The sequence below is a fragment of the Panulirus ornatus genome, chromosome 51 (assembly GCF_036320965.1).
Source record: "Panulirus ornatus isolate Po-2019 chromosome 51, ASM3632096v1, whole genome shotgun sequence".
Lineage (NCBI taxonomy): Eukaryota > Metazoa > Arthropoda > Malacostraca > Decapoda > Palinuridae > Panulirus > Panulirus ornatus.
In genome coordinates this window covers 243,654-262,419 of record NC_092274.1, presented here as the reverse complement: position 1 = coordinate 262,419, position 18,766 = coordinate 243,654, and the positions used below count along the sequence as shown (strand labels likewise).

At 38.5% G+C, this 18,766-nt stretch overlaps 1 protein-coding gene across 1 annotated transcript; it reads right to left on the bottom strand.

Annotated features, from left to right (window-relative positions):
- Positions 1 to 1,053: 1,053 nt before the first annotated feature.
- eIF3f1 (eukaryotic translation initiation factor 3 subunit f1) lies at positions 1,054 to 18,712 on the bottom strand. The gene is made up of 7 exons (XM_071691643.1): positions 18,561 to 18,712; positions 16,756 to 16,832; positions 14,989 to 15,195; positions 8,974 to 9,076; positions 6,638 to 6,754; positions 5,977 to 6,110; positions 1,054 to 1,263 (listed from the first exon to the last, which is right to left on the bottom strand). Exons 1-7 carry the CDS (start codon positions 18,667 to 18,669, stop codon positions 1,174 to 1,176), a joined length of 837 nt encoding a protein of 278 aa, XP_071547744.1. The 5' UTR covers positions 18,670 to 18,712; the 3' UTR covers positions 1,054 to 1,173.
- Positions 18,713 to 18,766: the final 54 nt, after the last annotated feature.

The window sequence follows — 18,766 nt, the reverse complement described above, 5'->3', positions numbered from 1 at the left end:
CAACTTGACAACCAACAAAGTGCTGGCTTACTAAGCAGATGTCACTAACCCTCCCAAGACCCAAGTGGGTGGTAGTACTGGTAATATTCCTCCCTCGTCATTGGCTGCCTACCAACTACTGCCTGCCACTCAAAATCCTAAGACAGTAATGAGCACCACAATCACCCTTTTCTAATGAAATTCAAATGCAAACTATCTACTTAAACTGCCTTGCTACATTTCATCATATGCAATGCCTTCACTAACTCTCTTCACCTTACCACTCTCCAAGATTCTGTGACTTTTCTCACCACCCTGACCCAAACACCTACATCTGTCACTCTATCATCAAACATTAAAAAATCATTCGAAATACTCACTCATCACTACTGTTATCACTTCATCATTTGCCTCCTTCACCAATGTGACCATGTATTCTCTCATTTTATGTGCACTATTAATCTCCTTCTGAAACATTTTATTCTTGAAGTTTAATGATAATTTCTCACCCCAACTCTTATTTGCTCTCTTTTTTAACCCCTGCACTTTCTCTCAAACATCTCCCATTCATTTGCACTCCTTCCCTATAAGTAAAACCCATATGCCTCTCTTCTCTTTACTTAGAGATATGGATAGATAAAGATTTATTTTGTCATCCCACCACTCGCTAACCTTTCTAACTTTCCTACCTCATGCATGCCACATGCTTCTCTTGCTTACCTAAATACTTTCCATTCCTCACTCGCTCCACTAACTTTGTTCACTCTCACCTTTAGCCAATCTACGCTCAATCTCTCCTGGTATTTCTTCATAAAAGTCTATTTCCGAGCTCTCTTACTTTCACCAAATACTCTTCCCTCATAATGTTTTGTCTTTTTCAAAAACCTCTACAAATTGTCACACTCGCTTCCACAAGGAAATGACCAGATATCCCACTCACTACTTTGCCCTTTCAACTGGTAAAAATACTAGTACACCACACCGGCAAACTCTTGTAACATTCTACTGTTCTCTACCAAATCAAAGGTAAGGTTAATGTGTTAAGGAACTACTGAAGGAATAATAAAATGCAGATTATTCCAGTTTTCTTCAATAGCCTTACAACATGACAATTGAACAAATTTCAATACCCAATATTCCGTTGGTTTCTTCCACTGTAAAATGATATACATTTACAGTGTGTCTCATCAAAGTTTACTGTGTAGCTACGAGCATTGTTAGCTTCTCATTCAGGCTGACATTCACCTTAGTCAGCTGGGACAGGTAGATGACCATTAGCAGATCCTGCAACATAAATATAAACTGGTTAAAATAATGCATTCACCAATTCTAATTTGTCATATGCAGCAGCAGCAGGTCATATTCATACACTGCATGAGTTATCTCCTTCTTACCAATGAGATCAATATATCACCTCGCCTATGAAGCAGAATTTGAAATGCCAATGTTATGAATGTGGATACCATTCTTCTGGTAAAGTCTAAATATCATACTAACCATCATATAATAATTATTTTGATTATTGCAATCTAATTCTATCAATCTCTTATCACTACTCCATTACCGATTTAATGATACGGATCAGGGACATACTGCCTCCATAATATCACACGTGCACATCTTCAACTCATGACCAATTTGGAAAGTGAAACAAAGACTTCCATTTCTTTTTCCTTAGATATCAGCAGAGCATGACCACATATGCCCAACTTTCTATCATCTTGGATGCAAAAATAAAGATTATCCAGAAAACATATGTACTACAGATATGTTAGAGCTCTTCAAATGTACACACAACTGACTCTTAATAGTGTAAAGGTTACATGAATGATGACTGTACAAAGAGGGAAGCAACACCACAATGAATGAAAAGGAAGGTTGAACAGAAGTAATACTAGGAGAGTTAGGGCACGAAGATGCTTTCATTTCCACTTTGGCTCAGATAAGTGTGGAGCAAGAGACACCCAGATATTTGAACACTACTAAGCAAAAATAAAGTGCCTTTTCTTCCAAAAACTACTACACAAGAAACTCGAAAGATAACAATGACCTACATGGCAGAAAATTATGTACATTTACTGAGAAAATCCATAAAATCCACATGAGTAAACATCAATATGAAATGTTTTTTTTTTTTTTTTTTTTTTTTTTTTTTTTTTTTTTTTTTTTTATACTTTGTCGCTGTCTCCCGCGTTTGCGAGGTAGCGCAAGGAAACAGACGAAAGAAATGGCCCAACCCCCCCCATACACATGCACATACACACGTCCACACACGCAAAATATACATACCTACACAGCTTTCCATGGTTTACCCCGGACGCTTCACATGCCTTGATTCAATCCACTGACAGCACGTCAACCCCTGTATACCACATCGCTCCACTTCACTCTATTCCTTGCCCTCCTTTCACCCTCCTGCATGTTCAGGCCCCGATCACACAAAATCCTTTTTACTCCATCCTTCCACCTCCAATTTGGTCTCCCTCTTCTCCTCGTTCCCTCCACCTCCGACACATATATCCTCTTGGTCAATCTTTCCTCACTCATTCTCTCCATGTGCCCAAACCATTTCAAAACACCCTCTTCTGCTCTCTCAACCACGCTCTTTTTATTTCCACACATCTCTCTTACCCTTACGTTACTTACTCGATCAAACCACCTCACACCACACATTGTCCTCAAACATCTCATTTCCAGCACATCCATCCTCCTGCGCACAACTCTATCCATAGCCCACGCCTCGCAACCATACAACATTGTTGGAACTACTATTCCTGGAACTACTATTTTGCTAAAAAGAGCAAATAAAAACCAAACAAAAATTAGGTGTTGTTATAAGCATGAGAGCTAATACCATGTCAAATGGTTCAACAATCAGAGAAAAGCGAGTTGGTTAAAAAAAATGAAGCCAAGACTGATCTTGAATAACATATTCACATCCATATTGTACCACTAAAACCAGCTCATGTCCCAGATATAGTCCCATTGCTAGTGGAGAACATTGTGCAATACACTGACGTATTCCAGACAACACCAACATCAAATGAAACTATAATAAATACAAGCCAGGTCAGAGGAACCTTTTCCCAAAAACAATGAAACAAGCTAAAAATGAGATTGGTAAGCCTTGATTGACTTTTTTTTATATCAGGATATTCACTACATGCAAGGTTCCAAATGATTGGAAGTTTGCTGTCACCAATATATACATATATTTTTTCACAAACAATCACACTTTCCTACATTGGCAAGGTAGTGCCAGCAACAAACAAAGAAAGGCCACATCTGCTCACATCCATTCTCTACCTGTCATGTGCAATGCACCAAACCACAGCTCCATATCCACAACCAAGCCCCGCAGACAGATTACCAAATGTGCGTCCAATGCCCTGGTTCAAGTCAATTTACAGCATGTCAACCCCTGTTTACTACATCATTCTAATTCACTATCCTCTACATGCCTTTCACCCTCCTGCTTGGTCAGACCCCAATCACTCAAAATCTTTTTCACTCTATCCTTCCACCTTCTCTTTGGTCTCCCTTCTCTTCTGGTTCCCTCCACTTCTAATATGTATATTCTCCCACTCATTTTCTTCATATGTCCAAAACATTTCAGCACACCCTCTTCAAGTTTCTCTTTTTTTACCACACATCTCTCCTACCCTTTCATTACTGACTTGATCAAACCACCTTATCTTAAACCACATATTGTCCTTAAATATTTCATTTCCAACACATTCACCCTCCTCTGCACACTTTTATCTATAGCCCATGCCTCACAACCATATAACAACAGATGAAAACTAATATTTAAAAAGAAGACACAAAGGTACAGATTTTGTTTTAGGAATACTATTCTTTGAACAAGTCCAAATAAACAGAGGAAATACATCAGGTTCTGTGTAAGAGAAAAAAGTATTGGAATGAGTCAGGGAAGGAAAGTAAACTGAAAGTTAAGGAAAGATCATTTATGGGAAAAAGGCGGAGGGTATATGAGATGATAGATATCCGAGGAGCACCAAAGTTGACAAGATAAGAAAGTGCATTCACACTTTTACAGCATGAGATATGGCACAGGTAAAAGCGTGCCTCAATTGGCCATATAGGGAAAATATTATTTCAGCTCTTGAGAAGTATGCATATAAATGGGTTTTACTTTTTCCCTTTAAACACACACTAAATCTGTTTACCAGGCTAGAACATCATCTCTGTTCATACCAATTCAGTACACAAATTACTTGCACGGCATCATATCCCCAACATTTTCTTACATTCTTCGTCTGAAGTATCCCTAACCCTGATCAATTCACTTACTACCATCCATCCATCTTTCTTGCAGTCTCCCCACTCTTGTACCTTCTACAATACTGTAGAGCTATGTATCTTCTTGACCAACTTATTGCCTACTATATGCCATATAAGACCATTACTTTCCATACTTGTTCATCATTTCCTGTGTTAGTGAGGTTCTAGAGGGAACAAACAAAATTATCTCATTCACTCACCATACCATACCATCCTGAAACACTTTCATCTACATGCCTTCTTCACACTACATAACCTTTTCTCACATTTTTCATTTTAGCCAATCTAATTTCAACTATGCAATGAAAACAATGTATCTCTTCTCTTATTTTTGACCTTTCCTGACCTATATATACACTTTGGCTTCACAGCCATACATCAGCAATAGCAGAAGTATTCCATGTCAGCTTATTGCACACTACTTTTAAAATTTTCCCTTTCACTAAAGTCATCAAATGCAATTATGGTAATGTAATTTATTTTAGTTTAAGCCATTAAGTATATGCTTTAAATTCGTTTATCAACTATGTTGTATTATCTTATGTAGTTAAGTTTGAACATCTAAAACATTTCTAACTGAACTGGGCAAGTTTACATTCACACTACGAATACGCATCTCTTTGTACTGCAGAAAATATTCCATTCATCACAAAGAAAGAAAACAGCACACGTAAAGTCAAAATCACAAGCCCTGCTATACAACTAGATGTGACTCAAATCCAAGACTTGGCAATATATCCATTCATATATGTTTGAAGGAACAGTAATTCCAACAATGTCATATGGTTGGGAGGCATGGGCTATAGATAAGGTTGTACGAAGGAGGATAGAGTGTTGGAAATGAAATGTTTGAGGACAATATGTGGTGTGAGGTGGTTTCATCGAGTAAGTAATGAGAGGGTTAGAGAGATGTGTGGAAATAAAAAGGTGGTTGAGAGAGCAGAAGAAAATGTGTTGAAATGGTTTGGACATATGGAGAGAAAGACTGAGGAAAGATTGACAAAGAGGATATATGTGCCACAGGTGAAGGGAACAAGGAGAAGCAGGAGACCAAATTGGAGGTGGAAGGAAGGAGTGAAAAAGATTTTGAGCAATCAGGGCCTGAACACACAGGAGGGTGAGAGGCATGCAAGGAACAGAGTGAATTGGAATAATGTGGTATACCTGGGGTCGACGTGCTGTCAATGGACTGATCCTTGGCACGTGAAGCGTTTGGGGTAAACCACTGAAAGGTCTAAGGGGCCTAGATGAGGATAAGAAGCTGTGGTTTTGGTGCATTACATATGACAGCTAGAGACTGAGTGTGAACGAATGTGGCCTTTTTTGTCTGTTTTCCTGGCGCTATCTCACTAAAGTGGGGGTTAGCAACGCTATTTCCTGTGTAGTGGGGTAGTGATAGGAATGAATGAAGGCAAGCAAGTATGAATATATTCATGTGTATATATGTATATGTCTCTGTATGTGTATGAATATGTATGTATATGTTGATATGTACATGTGCATGTAAGGGTGTTTATGTACATATACATGTACATCAGTGGATGGGCCATTCTTCGTCTGTTTCATGGCACTACCTTGCTGACGTGGGAAACAGCAATTAAGTATAATAAACAAATAAAATAACCAGCAAAAACCTGCAACCTCTCTATAAACAGTTAAACTGATGTCATTACTTATGGAATTACTCAATACCTTCATGTTGGTGTTCAACATTTCTTCGAAATCATGTGCTGACATCTTGGGAACCTGATTTACCATCCTTGTTAACTCACGGCCAATGTAATTATCAGCTGGTACTTTCCCACTCAGCACATCATCAACGTATGCTGTGAAGAGAATGAGGTAATTCAGTACTCAACCTAATTACATTCTGCTCTATATAAATATATTAAGGAGATGCAAACTAATTTTTCATTGATGACTGTAATAACCATATCTATTTGAAATGAAATTGTAATGAAAATATTCATTCATTTCATCTTTTCGTGATTAAGCTGTGGTGACAACAAAGTATATAATCTTAAATAGAGTGGAAGCCATAATGAGGGTCAAATACAGCACCAAGGCTGTAACAAGGTGACACCAAAACAAAACCAGACAGCACATGGAAGGGAGCAGACAGCACCTATGCTTGCAAATGGCAAGATTATCATCTACATCACCTTGCTCTGAACCTCAAAGTTGATCCACATTTCTAAATTTGGGGGAATTTTCAGTTCTGGTATTTATGTCAAGAGATCTGAAATTGTCTGAATTCTAGAGGTTTCTAAATTTCAGAAATCTGAATTTATGAGGCTATTCTGAATTGACATTCTAGATCAAATTTTTCTTATCAAACAGGTATAGTACTTACACACAAGTACTTCAAGTGTAGCCTCCATGTTCTGAGTTGCTTCAGAAATTTGATGCAAGTCAGTTGTAGATTCCACAATACGCTGCCTATTGTATTTACTCTTTTGAGTGGAATTTGCTGAAAAAGAAAAAAAAGAGATACATTAATCAAGGAAACCTTGGTGAACTAAAATGACATTAGGCAACTATAGTGGTGACCAACATTAAACCAAGTGGAACTATAGGATAGGGAAAGTTTTTACAAAGACCTCAGATTATTTTCTATGATAATAGACATGTCTTGAGCAAAACATACCCCAGTCAAGGCCATCCTGGGTGAAACGAAAAGTAGTACCTAACTTTACAAACCTGAAATGAGACAAGTCATAATGGCAGGGCTAGCACAAACCGAAAACCATAAGTCTTGCTTAATGAAAATAAGACTAGTCTTCTCAGCTGCTACCTGCATTACTTAACCATTCATTATTGGTTTGTCTGGCAATGATTATTAAGCTATCACCGACTCCCCACTGCTGCACATTAGCCTTCTAGTGTCATGTTTACTGCTCTCATTCATAAAATTTATTTCTGGCATTTTTCTCAAAGTATACATGAATATATAAAATTTTTGTCTATAACAACTTTTGAAGTATCTATAGTCTTAGTATTCACTATGTCTGTGGGTAACTTATTCCAGTATACAACACATCTATAGGAAAAGAAGCTTTTTCCCATATGTGTACTAAATCTTTTAGCTTTGAGTTTTATTCCATTTATCCTGGTAATCGTATTTTCTTGTATTTCCAAAAGATGTTCGTAATTTACCTTATCAAACTTGTTCAAAATTTTGAACACTTGGATTAAAGCTTCGCAAAGTCTACATTTTTAAGGGAGAAGAGATCCAATCGTTTTAGCCTTTCTTTGTAAGCCAGACTTATAAGGGATACGATCAATTTTGTCATGCATCTTTCTACTTGCTCTAATTTTCCTGATCTTTTTTATAGTTTGGGACCAAATCTGGACTACATATTCAAGATGTTGTTTCTCTAGAGAATCATAAAGTGTGAGAATTGTTTATGGTGTCTTGTAATCTATGTTCCTGGCTATGAAACCTAACATTTAGCTGCCTTTTTTTTTACTTGCTGCTTGACAGTTTAATGTATTTCAGATTGTTGTTAATGATAACTCCAAGGTCCTTTTTTTCACTTACTTTACTTAGTTTCCCAATAGTTTGTATTTGTAAGGTATATTCTCATCAACAAAGTGCATAACTTTACACTAGCCAACATAAAATTTCATTTGCCATCTGTCTGACCACTCTTGTCAGTAGTTACAGATCTCTTTGAATCATTTCACAGTCCTGCCTGTTTATGGCTCTACCTCCTAGATTAGTATTGTTAGTGAACTTGGAAATCTTAGGTATGAGACCGGGTTCTAGATCATTAATGTATATTATAAAAAGAATTGGGCCTAGGACCAACCCCTGTGGCACACCACTCATTACGCCAAGCCAATCTTAGGCTTTGCCGTTTAATACATGCAGCTTTCTTCTGGTAAGCTAGTCTCTGATCCATGTACAGAGTTCTTCTCCGATTCCAAGTGCTTTAAGTTTATGTAAAAGTCTCTTATGAGGTACTTTATCGAAAGCCTTCTAGAAATCTAAATATACTACATCAGAAGGTAATTTTTGTCCCAATTCTGATAACATTAAAGAAATCCAGCAAATTCATCAAGCAGGATCTTCTATTGCCAAAACCGTGTTGATTCTGCAATATAACTTTGTGTTCTACAAACATAACAATTTTATCTCATTACTTTTTCCATCTTTTACCTAACACAGACATAAGGCTAAGTGGGTGGTAGTTCAAGGCACACCTTTTCTCTTCTTTTTTACATATGGGAGTAACATTTGCTCGTTTCCAGTCAGTTGGCACCTAACCATCCGATAAGAGATTTGTTGAATAATTTTGTTATAGGGTATATCAGCTGTCTTCTGACCTTTAAAAATCTTGGAGCTAAGTTATGTGGCACCACCTTGCTAAAATGGAAATGAATAAATATTTTTAACAAGAAAAAATTTAATTTTCTTTTCAAGTGTAACATGAGATAACAGTCACAGGCACAGTAACTTGCAGGAATGTATAGCAAATGCTCCAAAAGTTGCTGAACGGTCCAAACTGTATGAGACATGACAAAATGAAGTCTCAGAATAGGATTCCACAGACAGAGTATGCCCTTACAGTATGACGCTGTGTAAAAGTGCAAATTTGGCATCCTGTACATAACATATCTGAAATCTCAGTTACATTAACTTTAAGACGACAATCTGCTTTTTTGGAAATACACCAAGGAACTTACTTCCTACTATCTCTGGTGAGTAAGAAATGGTCTCAACTAGGATTGGAGCAAACATGGTACCTGGGGTGCGACCTGGAACGCCCATACTGGCACTGACATATCCCTGTGAAGACATACATTAAACAACACATTAGCATTATCCATATTTAAAATAGGTTACTTACAAGGAAAATTTTTCTCAATATCTGTGGGACTATGTGCTGTTATTCCATTCACTTAGAGCTGAAGCATGTGCACACAATTAACTTCCTGAAACACTTTAGAAACTGCAGTCCATACTCGTAGAAGGCGATTTAAAGGGGAGGGAGCGGGGGGCTGGAAATCCTCCCCTCTCGTTTTTTTTTAATTTTCCAAAAGAAGGAACAGAGAATTGGGCCAGGTGAGGGTACTCCCTCAAAGGCCCAGTGCTCTGTTCTTAACGCTACCTCGCTAATGCGGGAAATGGCGAATAGTTTGAAAGAAAGAAAAGATTTTTTTTTTTTTTTTTTTTTTTTTTATATATATATATATATATATATATATATATATATATATATATATATATATATATATGCACATGCCATCCTACTGGTCACATATTGCTTCCATGACTGATATGTAAAACCCATCTTGTTGACATTTTCCATCAAGTTCAAATTCCATGATATCTTTTATATTCAATGTTGACAACTAATTTCAGCTTACCCTAAATTCGCTCCCTCCTCCCTAGATCAGTATTTTCACATGTTTCTCCGTGACATTCACTATACCGGATACATCTTACAACCATTGTCCTCAGTTTCTGATATCAAATATCTCCATATTCGACTTGGACCTAACCCTACTGTTACTCTAACGCCTCTAACTTAGCAGATCCTAATGTTGTGTAATACCAATACTTGTTAAGAAGCCTCCATTCTACGTTTCTCACATGTCCCCAGGACTTATCAAGGGACAAGCAATGAATCTTCCCTATCTCTCGTCCATTCAGCTCTACTTGCCCTCTTCCAGGATCTTGCATTTACCACTCCTACCATATCCCATCCTAATCACAATTACACGCATGAGGTATGCAACCCCTGCGCCGAACATTGACTGGAGAACATGACTTCCTCTTCTTCCTGAACTACCTCATTAATGCAGGAAATGAGATTAAAAATTGATTCACTGAATCACAATTCTCCAAACTAACTTATCTTCTATTTCCCTGAATCTGCTATCAACTTCTTCATATGCCTTGCGTTCCAAATCATAAATGTACATGTACGCAATTCCCTTTGGACTCTAGAGGGTTGACAGAATAAATTTCTCCATTACTTCCTTAAGCAAAACACACCCTGATCCATTTCCCATTTTCTCCCTCCGTAATCTAACGCACTGCTCTTCCCCAATCTGATGCTCTGTACATGCCTTCACCCTCTCAATCATACCCTCCCATATAATTTACCAGGAATACTCAAAAAACTTATACCTCTGTAATTTGAGCACTCACTCTTATCCCCTTTGCCTTTGTACAATGGCACTATGCACGCATTCCGCCAATCCTCAGGCACCTCACCATGAGTCATACATACATTAAATAACCTTACCAACCAATCAACAATACAGTCACCCCCCTTTTTAATAAATTCCACTGCAATACCATCCAATCCTGCTGCCTTGCCGGCTTTCATCTTCCGCAAAGCTTTTACTACCTCTTCTCTGTTTACCAAATCATTTTCCCTAACCCTCTCACTTTGCACACCACCTCGACCAAAACACCCTATATCTGCCACTCTGTCATCAGACACAGTCAACAAACCTTCAAAATACTCATTCCATCTCCTTCTCACATCACCATCACTTGTTATCACCTCCCCATTTACGCCCTTCACTGAAGTTCCCATTTGCTCCCTTGTCTTACGCACTTTATTTACCTCCTTCCAGAACATCTTTTTATTCTCCCTAAAATTTAATGATACTCTCTCACCCCAACTCTCATTTGCCCTTTTTTTCACCTCTTGCACCTTTCTCTTGACCTCCTGTCTCTTTCTTTTATACTTCTCCCACTCAATTGCATTTTTTCCCTGCAAAAATCGTCCAAATGCCTCTCTCTTCTCTTTCACTAATACTCTTACTTTTTCATCCCACCACTCACTACCCTTTCTAAACAGCCCACCTCCCACTCTTCTCATGCCACAAGCATCTTTTGCGCAATCCATCACTGATTCCCTAAATACATCCCATTCCTCCCCCACTCCCCTTACTTCCATTGTTCTCACCTTTTTCCATTCTGTACACAGTCTCTCCTGGTACTTCCCCACACAGGTCTCCTTCCCAAGCTCACTTACTCTCACCACCTTCTTCACCCCAACATTCACTCCTCTTTTCTGAAAACCCATACTAATCTTCACCTTAGCCTCCACAAGATAATGATCAGACATCCCTCCAGTTGCACCTCTCAGCACATTAACATCCAAAAGTCTCTCTTTCTTTATTGGTGCATATGCACCTGGGCATGAGAAGAAAGATCATGAGAGGCAAGTGTTTTGGGAGCAGCTGAATGAGTGTGTTAGCGGTTTTGATGCACAAGACCGGGTTATAGTAATGGGTGATTTGAATGCAAAGGTGAGTAATGTGGCAGTTGAGGGAATAATTGGTATGCATGGGGTGTTCAGTGTTGTAAATGGAAATGGTGAAGAGCTTGTAGATTTATGTGCTGAAAAAGGATTGATGATTGGGAATACCTGGTTTAAAAAGCGAGATATACATAAGTATACTTATGTAAGTAGGAAAGATGGCCAGAGAGCGTTATTGGATTACGTGTTAATTGACAGGCGTGCGAAAGAAAGAAAAGATATATATATATATTTTTTCCAAAAGAAGGAACAGAGGGGGGCCAGGTGAGGATATCCCACAAAGGCCCAGTCCTCTGTTCTTAATGCTACCTCACTAATGCGGGAAATGGCGAATAGTTTAAAAGAAAAGAATATATATATATATATATATATATATATATATATATATATATATATATATATTGCTAATGATCTCATTCCTTACCTAGTAAAGTCTCTTACTTCTGCTACAGATTCCCTTACAATGAATATGTATACTGTTTTTCAATTGCTTGTATCCAGTCACCTGCTAGATCTTCATGCTTCTCACAAAAACATACTAAGTGGACATCCTTATTTCTCCAGCCAATCTTAAGCATACTCCAGTAGACCTTTGTTCATTGACCATTCCCACCTTTAACTTTGTCAATGGTTACGAAAACTTTAACTTCATTGACAGGCACATGATTCCTTCCCTCTTTTTCAGTCATTCTATAAAACGATGAACCCACTTCACCAGCTCATACAGTTACACATGATGTGGCTCCATGACTGATATGTAAAACCCTTGCTTTTTATCATGATTTTCAGCATCAAGTATCTTCATGCAAATACTTTAGATACTTCATATGATGAGCAAATCCTTAATGGCATCTATTACTACTGAGCTACAAAGGTTCCTTGTTGCCTAATATAGTATTTTCAACTATAGTTTTGGGTATCTTCACTGAAGATACTGGATACCATCTTACCAACCATGGTATCGAGTTCTGAGTATACGCACATTATTTTCTATTCCACTGGGGAAGTATCATCGCGGTCAGTGGTTACTTCTAGCCAACTTAGCAGGATCCAGGATAGTAGTGGTGTAAAGATACCAATACTCTGTGGTTAAGAAGCTTCCTATTTATCTAACTATATATCTGATGCCTGTTCCCTCCAGGAACTCCTATCAAAAGGTGGCCATGGCAAAAGAGTCTCCACTTATCTCTGTCCTTATGTGCCTCTCCTGCATACACGTTCCATGCAGTCTTCCTATGTTTTTCGAACTCCTTCCAGTATTCCTCCACCCAATCTGCCCATGTCACAGGCAGTATGGTTTTGGTGCATGTCACATGACAGCTGGAGAAAGAACGTGAGCAGATGTGGCCTGTCTTAATCTGTTCCTGGAACTACCTCATTAATGCAGGAAATGGAGATTCAAGTATGAATTGATTATGAAGAAATCATAATTTCTACCTAAACTGAACTTTACATGCTTCTATTTCCCTGAACTGCTTTTTCATGACTTCTTCAAGAGGCCTGTGCTGTTTTATGCCAATATCTATCTGTGTACATCTGTGACGCCAATTCCCTCTTGGAACTCCCATCAAGAGGGTAGCCACAGCAAAACAGTCTCCATTTATCTGTCCTTACATGCCTCCCAGAAAACACACCACAGTCTGCATTCTTCCCCCATTTTTCTCCCTCCAGTAATATTACTCTATTCCCCTGTGTCATAGGTGTTGAAACTTTTTTCTAACATAGTCCAATACAATGAGAAGGAGCTATGAACAAACAGAGCAAGGGACTTTGACAATGTGAACAAGCACAACAAAATATATTTAAAAAAAAAACAGGGCTTCAAGTGGCCAAGGTACAAAAGAGTGTAAAAGTTTTATGTGGGGGTCCAACAGTTGGACAGCCTAAGTTGAATGATCCTGATGGATAGGTGGATACCTGTATACCTTTTCTGTAATTCCCATCTACTTTTATTTATCTCCTTCAAGAGCAATTTGCTATTCTCTTCTAAATCCTCATTAATCTTTTCCTCAGATCCCCATATGCTTTCTTTAATAGTTCACCAAGCCAAAGGAATTGTGGGATTTTGCAGTCATCTGTCCTTTCATTTTTTCACATTTCATTAATTCTTTTACTACAGAGGCAATCTGGCAAGAATGACTCTTGGGTGGTATTTTTTAATCATCCCCTCCAGTGCTTTCACGCAAGCTTCTGGGAACAGGTGTTCCCAGGTTAAATTCTGAAAATCCTGCTTGCGGCAGCAGGGATGTTCTGACGCAGGTAGACCCCTATGAGAAAGGAGAGAGTTCCCTAATTTTGGGAGCTCATTTGTGAGATATTTTCACTACTATTTTCTATATTTTTGCAATCTGTGAATATGGAAGAGAAAAGAACCTGAAGGTCTCATTAAAACTGTGTCTGGTGAGGGTGACCACCATCCAAGATGGAAGCTTGGTTAGTGATAAAGGCTCACATAAGCCTTTATGATCCATATTACCCAGCCTCTGAGCATTTATATTCTAAGCTTTTTATTATTTTCAATCTTTACCCATCACTTTTTGCTACTTTCTGGCAGATTCAGCCTTTCCTTCCAAAATCTTTTTTCTCCATCTTTTTTTTAATCTCCATTATATCATCCTGTACCTCTATTCACACAATTTCTTTTTATTTTAGCTGATGTGGCATAAGTATCTGAATGCCGTGCCCTACACACAACTCATCTAATTAATGATTTCAACATATATATATATATATATCTCCCAATCAACTGCACCCCTTCCTTGTAAGTACTGCCCAGAAACCCCTCTTATCTCTTTCACTTGCATCCTTACCGTGTTATCCCACCAACCACTATCCTTTCTTACCCACCTATATCCCACATTCTCCAAGCCAAATATTTGCACATGCAAGCACTGCTTCCCTACATTTCTCCTCTTTCTCACCCACTTATCCCTTGTTTCATTTACTCACACCTTTTGCCTTTCTACACCTAATCTCTCCTGGTATTTCTTTACATACGTCTCTTTTCCAAGTGCATTTACTTTCACTACCCTCTTCTCACATTTACATCTGTCTATCTATATTTCTAAGGCATCTCTAAGGCCTGTTCCCTCTGGGAACTCCCACCTCCCACTGAGCCAACAGCGTGTCCACTCATCCCTGTCCTTACATGCACTATTCCATGCATTCTTACCTTATCCCTACTAATACAAGAGAAAGAATGATGCCCACACATGCCATGCCTGTGGCAGAAGGTGACTACAAGGGGTAGAATCATGTGAAATACACACCTACTGTATTCATTTTCTTCAAAAGAAGAGAAAGAGGAAGGATCTACATGAGGCTTTAATTCCTGATGCTACTTTGCTGACACAGGAAATGAGTATGTAAGAAAGAAATTAGTTGTAAATTCCAAACTCTGTAATTTTGTTCTTCTTACCTTGATGTTCATCCGCCCTCCATGCAAAGTAGTGTCCACAGTAAGATGAATAGGGTTACTGGTGACTCGTGAGTAGTAATCATGGATGAGCAGAGAATGGTCAGTGATCTCGTGACCTGTAGCCCACCATCCTACAATCACCTCACTGGGGTTAACTTTGCGGTGTAATTCGTACATGTCTTTGGCAAAGTCCAACTCCACTGCAACCTTGTTTGTACACAAACAGTAAAGCTCAAAATGAATCACTATATACAAAATTATATAATTCAGTTTAACTTAGTTTATTATTATCATAATCATTATTATTATCATTTTTATTATTATCATATCCTTAATATACCTGACTGCTGTTTCCCGCATTTGCGAGGTAGCTCCATGAAACACATAATGACAAAGCCACTCATAAATACACATATATATATATACATACACACACATACTTGTACATATACATATGTAAATACACATATAAACATGTACATATTCATACTTGCTCGCCTTCATCCATTCCCGGCGCCACCCAACCCCACAGGATACAGCATCATCAGATTGGGGTGTCTGAATGTGTGTGGGAGTAACCAAGGTGAGAAGGAAGGAAAGATTAGTATGTTGAGGAAAGAACCCTGGATGTTCTGGCTCTGAATGAAGCTCAAGGGTAAAGGAGAAGAGTGGCTTGGGAAACTCTTGGGAGTAAAGTCAGGGTTGGTGAGAGAACAAGGGTTAAGGAGGGAGACGCACTACTGTCATGTGTAATACATCGAAACCACAACTCCCTATCTATATCCAGGCCTCACAGAACTTTCCTTGGTTTACCCCCAGACATTTCACAGGCCCTGGTTCAGTCCACTGACAGTACATGGATCCCAGTATACCACGTTGTTCCAATTCACTCAATTCCTTGCAAACCTCTCACCCTCCTGTATATTCAGGCCCTGATTGCTCAAAATCTTTTTCACTCCATCCTTCCACCTCCAACTTGGTCTCCCACTTCTTGTTCCCTCCACCTCTGCCACATGGATGTTAAGATACAAACACCAGAATTTTAATGTTTTTATCTGTATCCCAGTCTCAACTGACTGGGTGTAGCATGGACTAAATGTATTGCAGCTCTGATGATATGATAAATATAAAGATGGACAGAGATAAAAATGTTTAGATACTACAGGTAGTGCACCTGGCTACCTTGGACACACAAAGGTTAAAAGACACTGTCAACAGAATTCTATTGTTTTTACAGGTTACATCCACAGAGCTGAGGTTGGGATACAACTCAAAACAATAGAATTTTAAACTGAGTGCGTGCGGCTGAGGTATCCAGGGTTCCTGTCCAAGGTTCAAATCCGACCTGTGGTGTATATACATCTGTCCTGTCCATTAACGTATTTGTCACACCACTGGAGACAAGACAGATTAAAGTACATGCTACATCCACTAAGATGAGGTTGAGACACTGTTCACAAAACTAGAATTCTGATGTCTGTATCTTTTAACTTCTGAGTGGCTGAATTACCATGGGACCTGCCTATGGTTCATATCTAACCATTAGTCTGCTTACTGACATATCTGTTACACCATTAGAGCCGTGGTAGATAAAAGTCAAAGTTACATCCAATGAGTTGCAGTTGGGATACAGATGAAAACACGAGAATTCTGATGTCTCTATCCTTTAACTTCTGCGTGGCTGAAGTATGCAGGTGCCCTGCCCAGGGTTCAAATCTGACCCAAGATGTACACATACATTTACAGAATAAGAGAGCTCAGACTCACCTCTTCTTTAGACTCATTGTGTGGGACACAGAAGCAGTTTGTAATCTCAATAGCTCCTCTTTCCACACCAATGGTACCTAGAGGTTGCAAAAAAATTAGTAAATACAGTCAAACTATAAATTTTCTTTAAAACTACAGAATTCCTTCAGAGGATGAGTGTATTTCTGAAGAATCAGAGAAAAAACACTTCCATTAGGCTATCCAAAAGAATCTGCAGTATTTATAATTTCAACTTTTTAGAAAAAAAGTTTATCCTGACTCTCAAGATAATGAAACGTGTTGCATGCAATACAACTATTCTGTAAGAAATTTACTGAACTATAGGATAATAACAACCGTATAATTTGAAAAATTGAGGTATCATCAACTTAGTAAAGCAAATGCATTACCAGAAAATGTTACATATTCTGTTTTGCTGGTAGACAATCATTTACCAGACACTGTATATAATAAAGATTAATAGATTGAAATTATACAAATATATGTGTAGTCCTTCCGTCTATCATCCTATTTTTAATCCGAGATAACGTTCTCTCCACACATTCTCCATCACTACCAAAACCTTTGCTCCCTCCCCTACCATATGGCTCACTTCTGCTTCCATGGTTCATCTCGCTGTTAAGTCTACTGAGTTGCCAATCTATGGAAGAAATAGCCTTTCCTGGGTACTTTTGGTATTCTTACCACTTCAAAATTCCAGAGAATCTCATTGTTAGTTTTTTGGCATGCAACTGTTTTTCCAGTGAATTATGTTGTCTTTTGAATTATTTTGACCTTCGTTTCTATCATAAAACACTACTTTTTGTGATTTTGCTCAACCCAAACCTGGATTCTGAAGGAAGGTCCTCCAATATTGGTGAATCCCACTGTCATTAAATGAAGGGGGTTTTATCTCAACAAGTAACGATTTGCAGGAGAAATATAAGTCAAAATATATCAAAAGCTGTCAGAAAAAACAGAACTTCAACTTCCAAACAAGTGAATGTCTGAAATGATAATTTTCCCAGCATTTTATCCAATGATGCTGACTATTCGCAGCTGATAAATCAATGGAAATTTTGTTGCCAACCAGTTGGTATAATATTCACAGAGCAATCACACATCCCCTTCTGACTGTAGGCCTCCTTTGGAGTCCTTTTCTATCAGCTCCTCATTTAAATTTAAATTTTCTAAGTCATATCTGGTTGCGAGTATTTTCTCGTACTTATATTTCTGCGCTTGGCTTTCCCAGAAACGATCTAGTCTTGCTTCAAAGGAGTATATTAATGGTGCTGGTATTAATGGTAAGCTGCTCCACGTTTCTACTGTTCTTGGTATGAACGACTATTTCCTAATATCAAACCATGATCAATACAGTTGAAGCTAGTGGCCGGGGGTGGGGGTCATGAATGGGGATGTATAATACAATTTCATCCTATTTTTCCCGGTAATATCATGTAGTATATCTTAATCATTTCAACCTACGCACCGGTGAGGAAAAGGGTGTTATACCAACTAGACACCATATAAACCAATGCCTTAATGTTGGAAATCACATTCGTCATAACCTCCATAAGGTGTCTACTCACGCCTGCTTCTCCCACACTACTCATGTCCATGGTGGCCCTACGCGCTACCATTCAAACTTAAACTATGACCAGACTCGATAAACACCTCCTAGACATACCACCAGAGGTTTGGTTAGACCAAAAATAAAAACTATAACCTTAAGCAACGAGTCTCTCAAAAAACTTCATATTGACCACCTTTGTCTTATGGAATATATCAATATATTACTACCACTGTCCACCATATTGAACTCTTACCCAGGAGCGTTCCAATGACACGTTGTGCTTCGGGATTTCTTCGCTCAAAGGAGTCGACAATGGTAAAAAACACCACAGGATGGACTTTGGCTACGAGATTGAGCGCCATGTTTGTGGTCGACTGAGATGATCGGTTTCGTTCCGTTCCCAACCTTCATCATTGCCACACGTTTCATGTCTTGCAAAAAAATTGTTTTCCCTTGAGT

Bases quoted from the DNA above. Each gene is read 5' to 3' on its own strand.
- eIF3f1 (XM_071691643.1), bottom strand. From the start codon at position 18,669: ATGGCGCTCAATCTCGTAGCCAAAGTCCATCCTGTGGTGTTTTTTACC. The intron at 9,077-14,988 runs GTAAGAAGAACA...ATGTCTTCACAG, and splicing joins GAGGGCGGATGAACATCAAG to GGATATGTCAGTGCCAGTAT. The intron at 1,264-5,976 runs GTATTGAGTAAT...TTTATGTTGCAG, and splicing joins TGTTGAACACCAACATGAAG to GATCTGCTAATGGTCATCTA.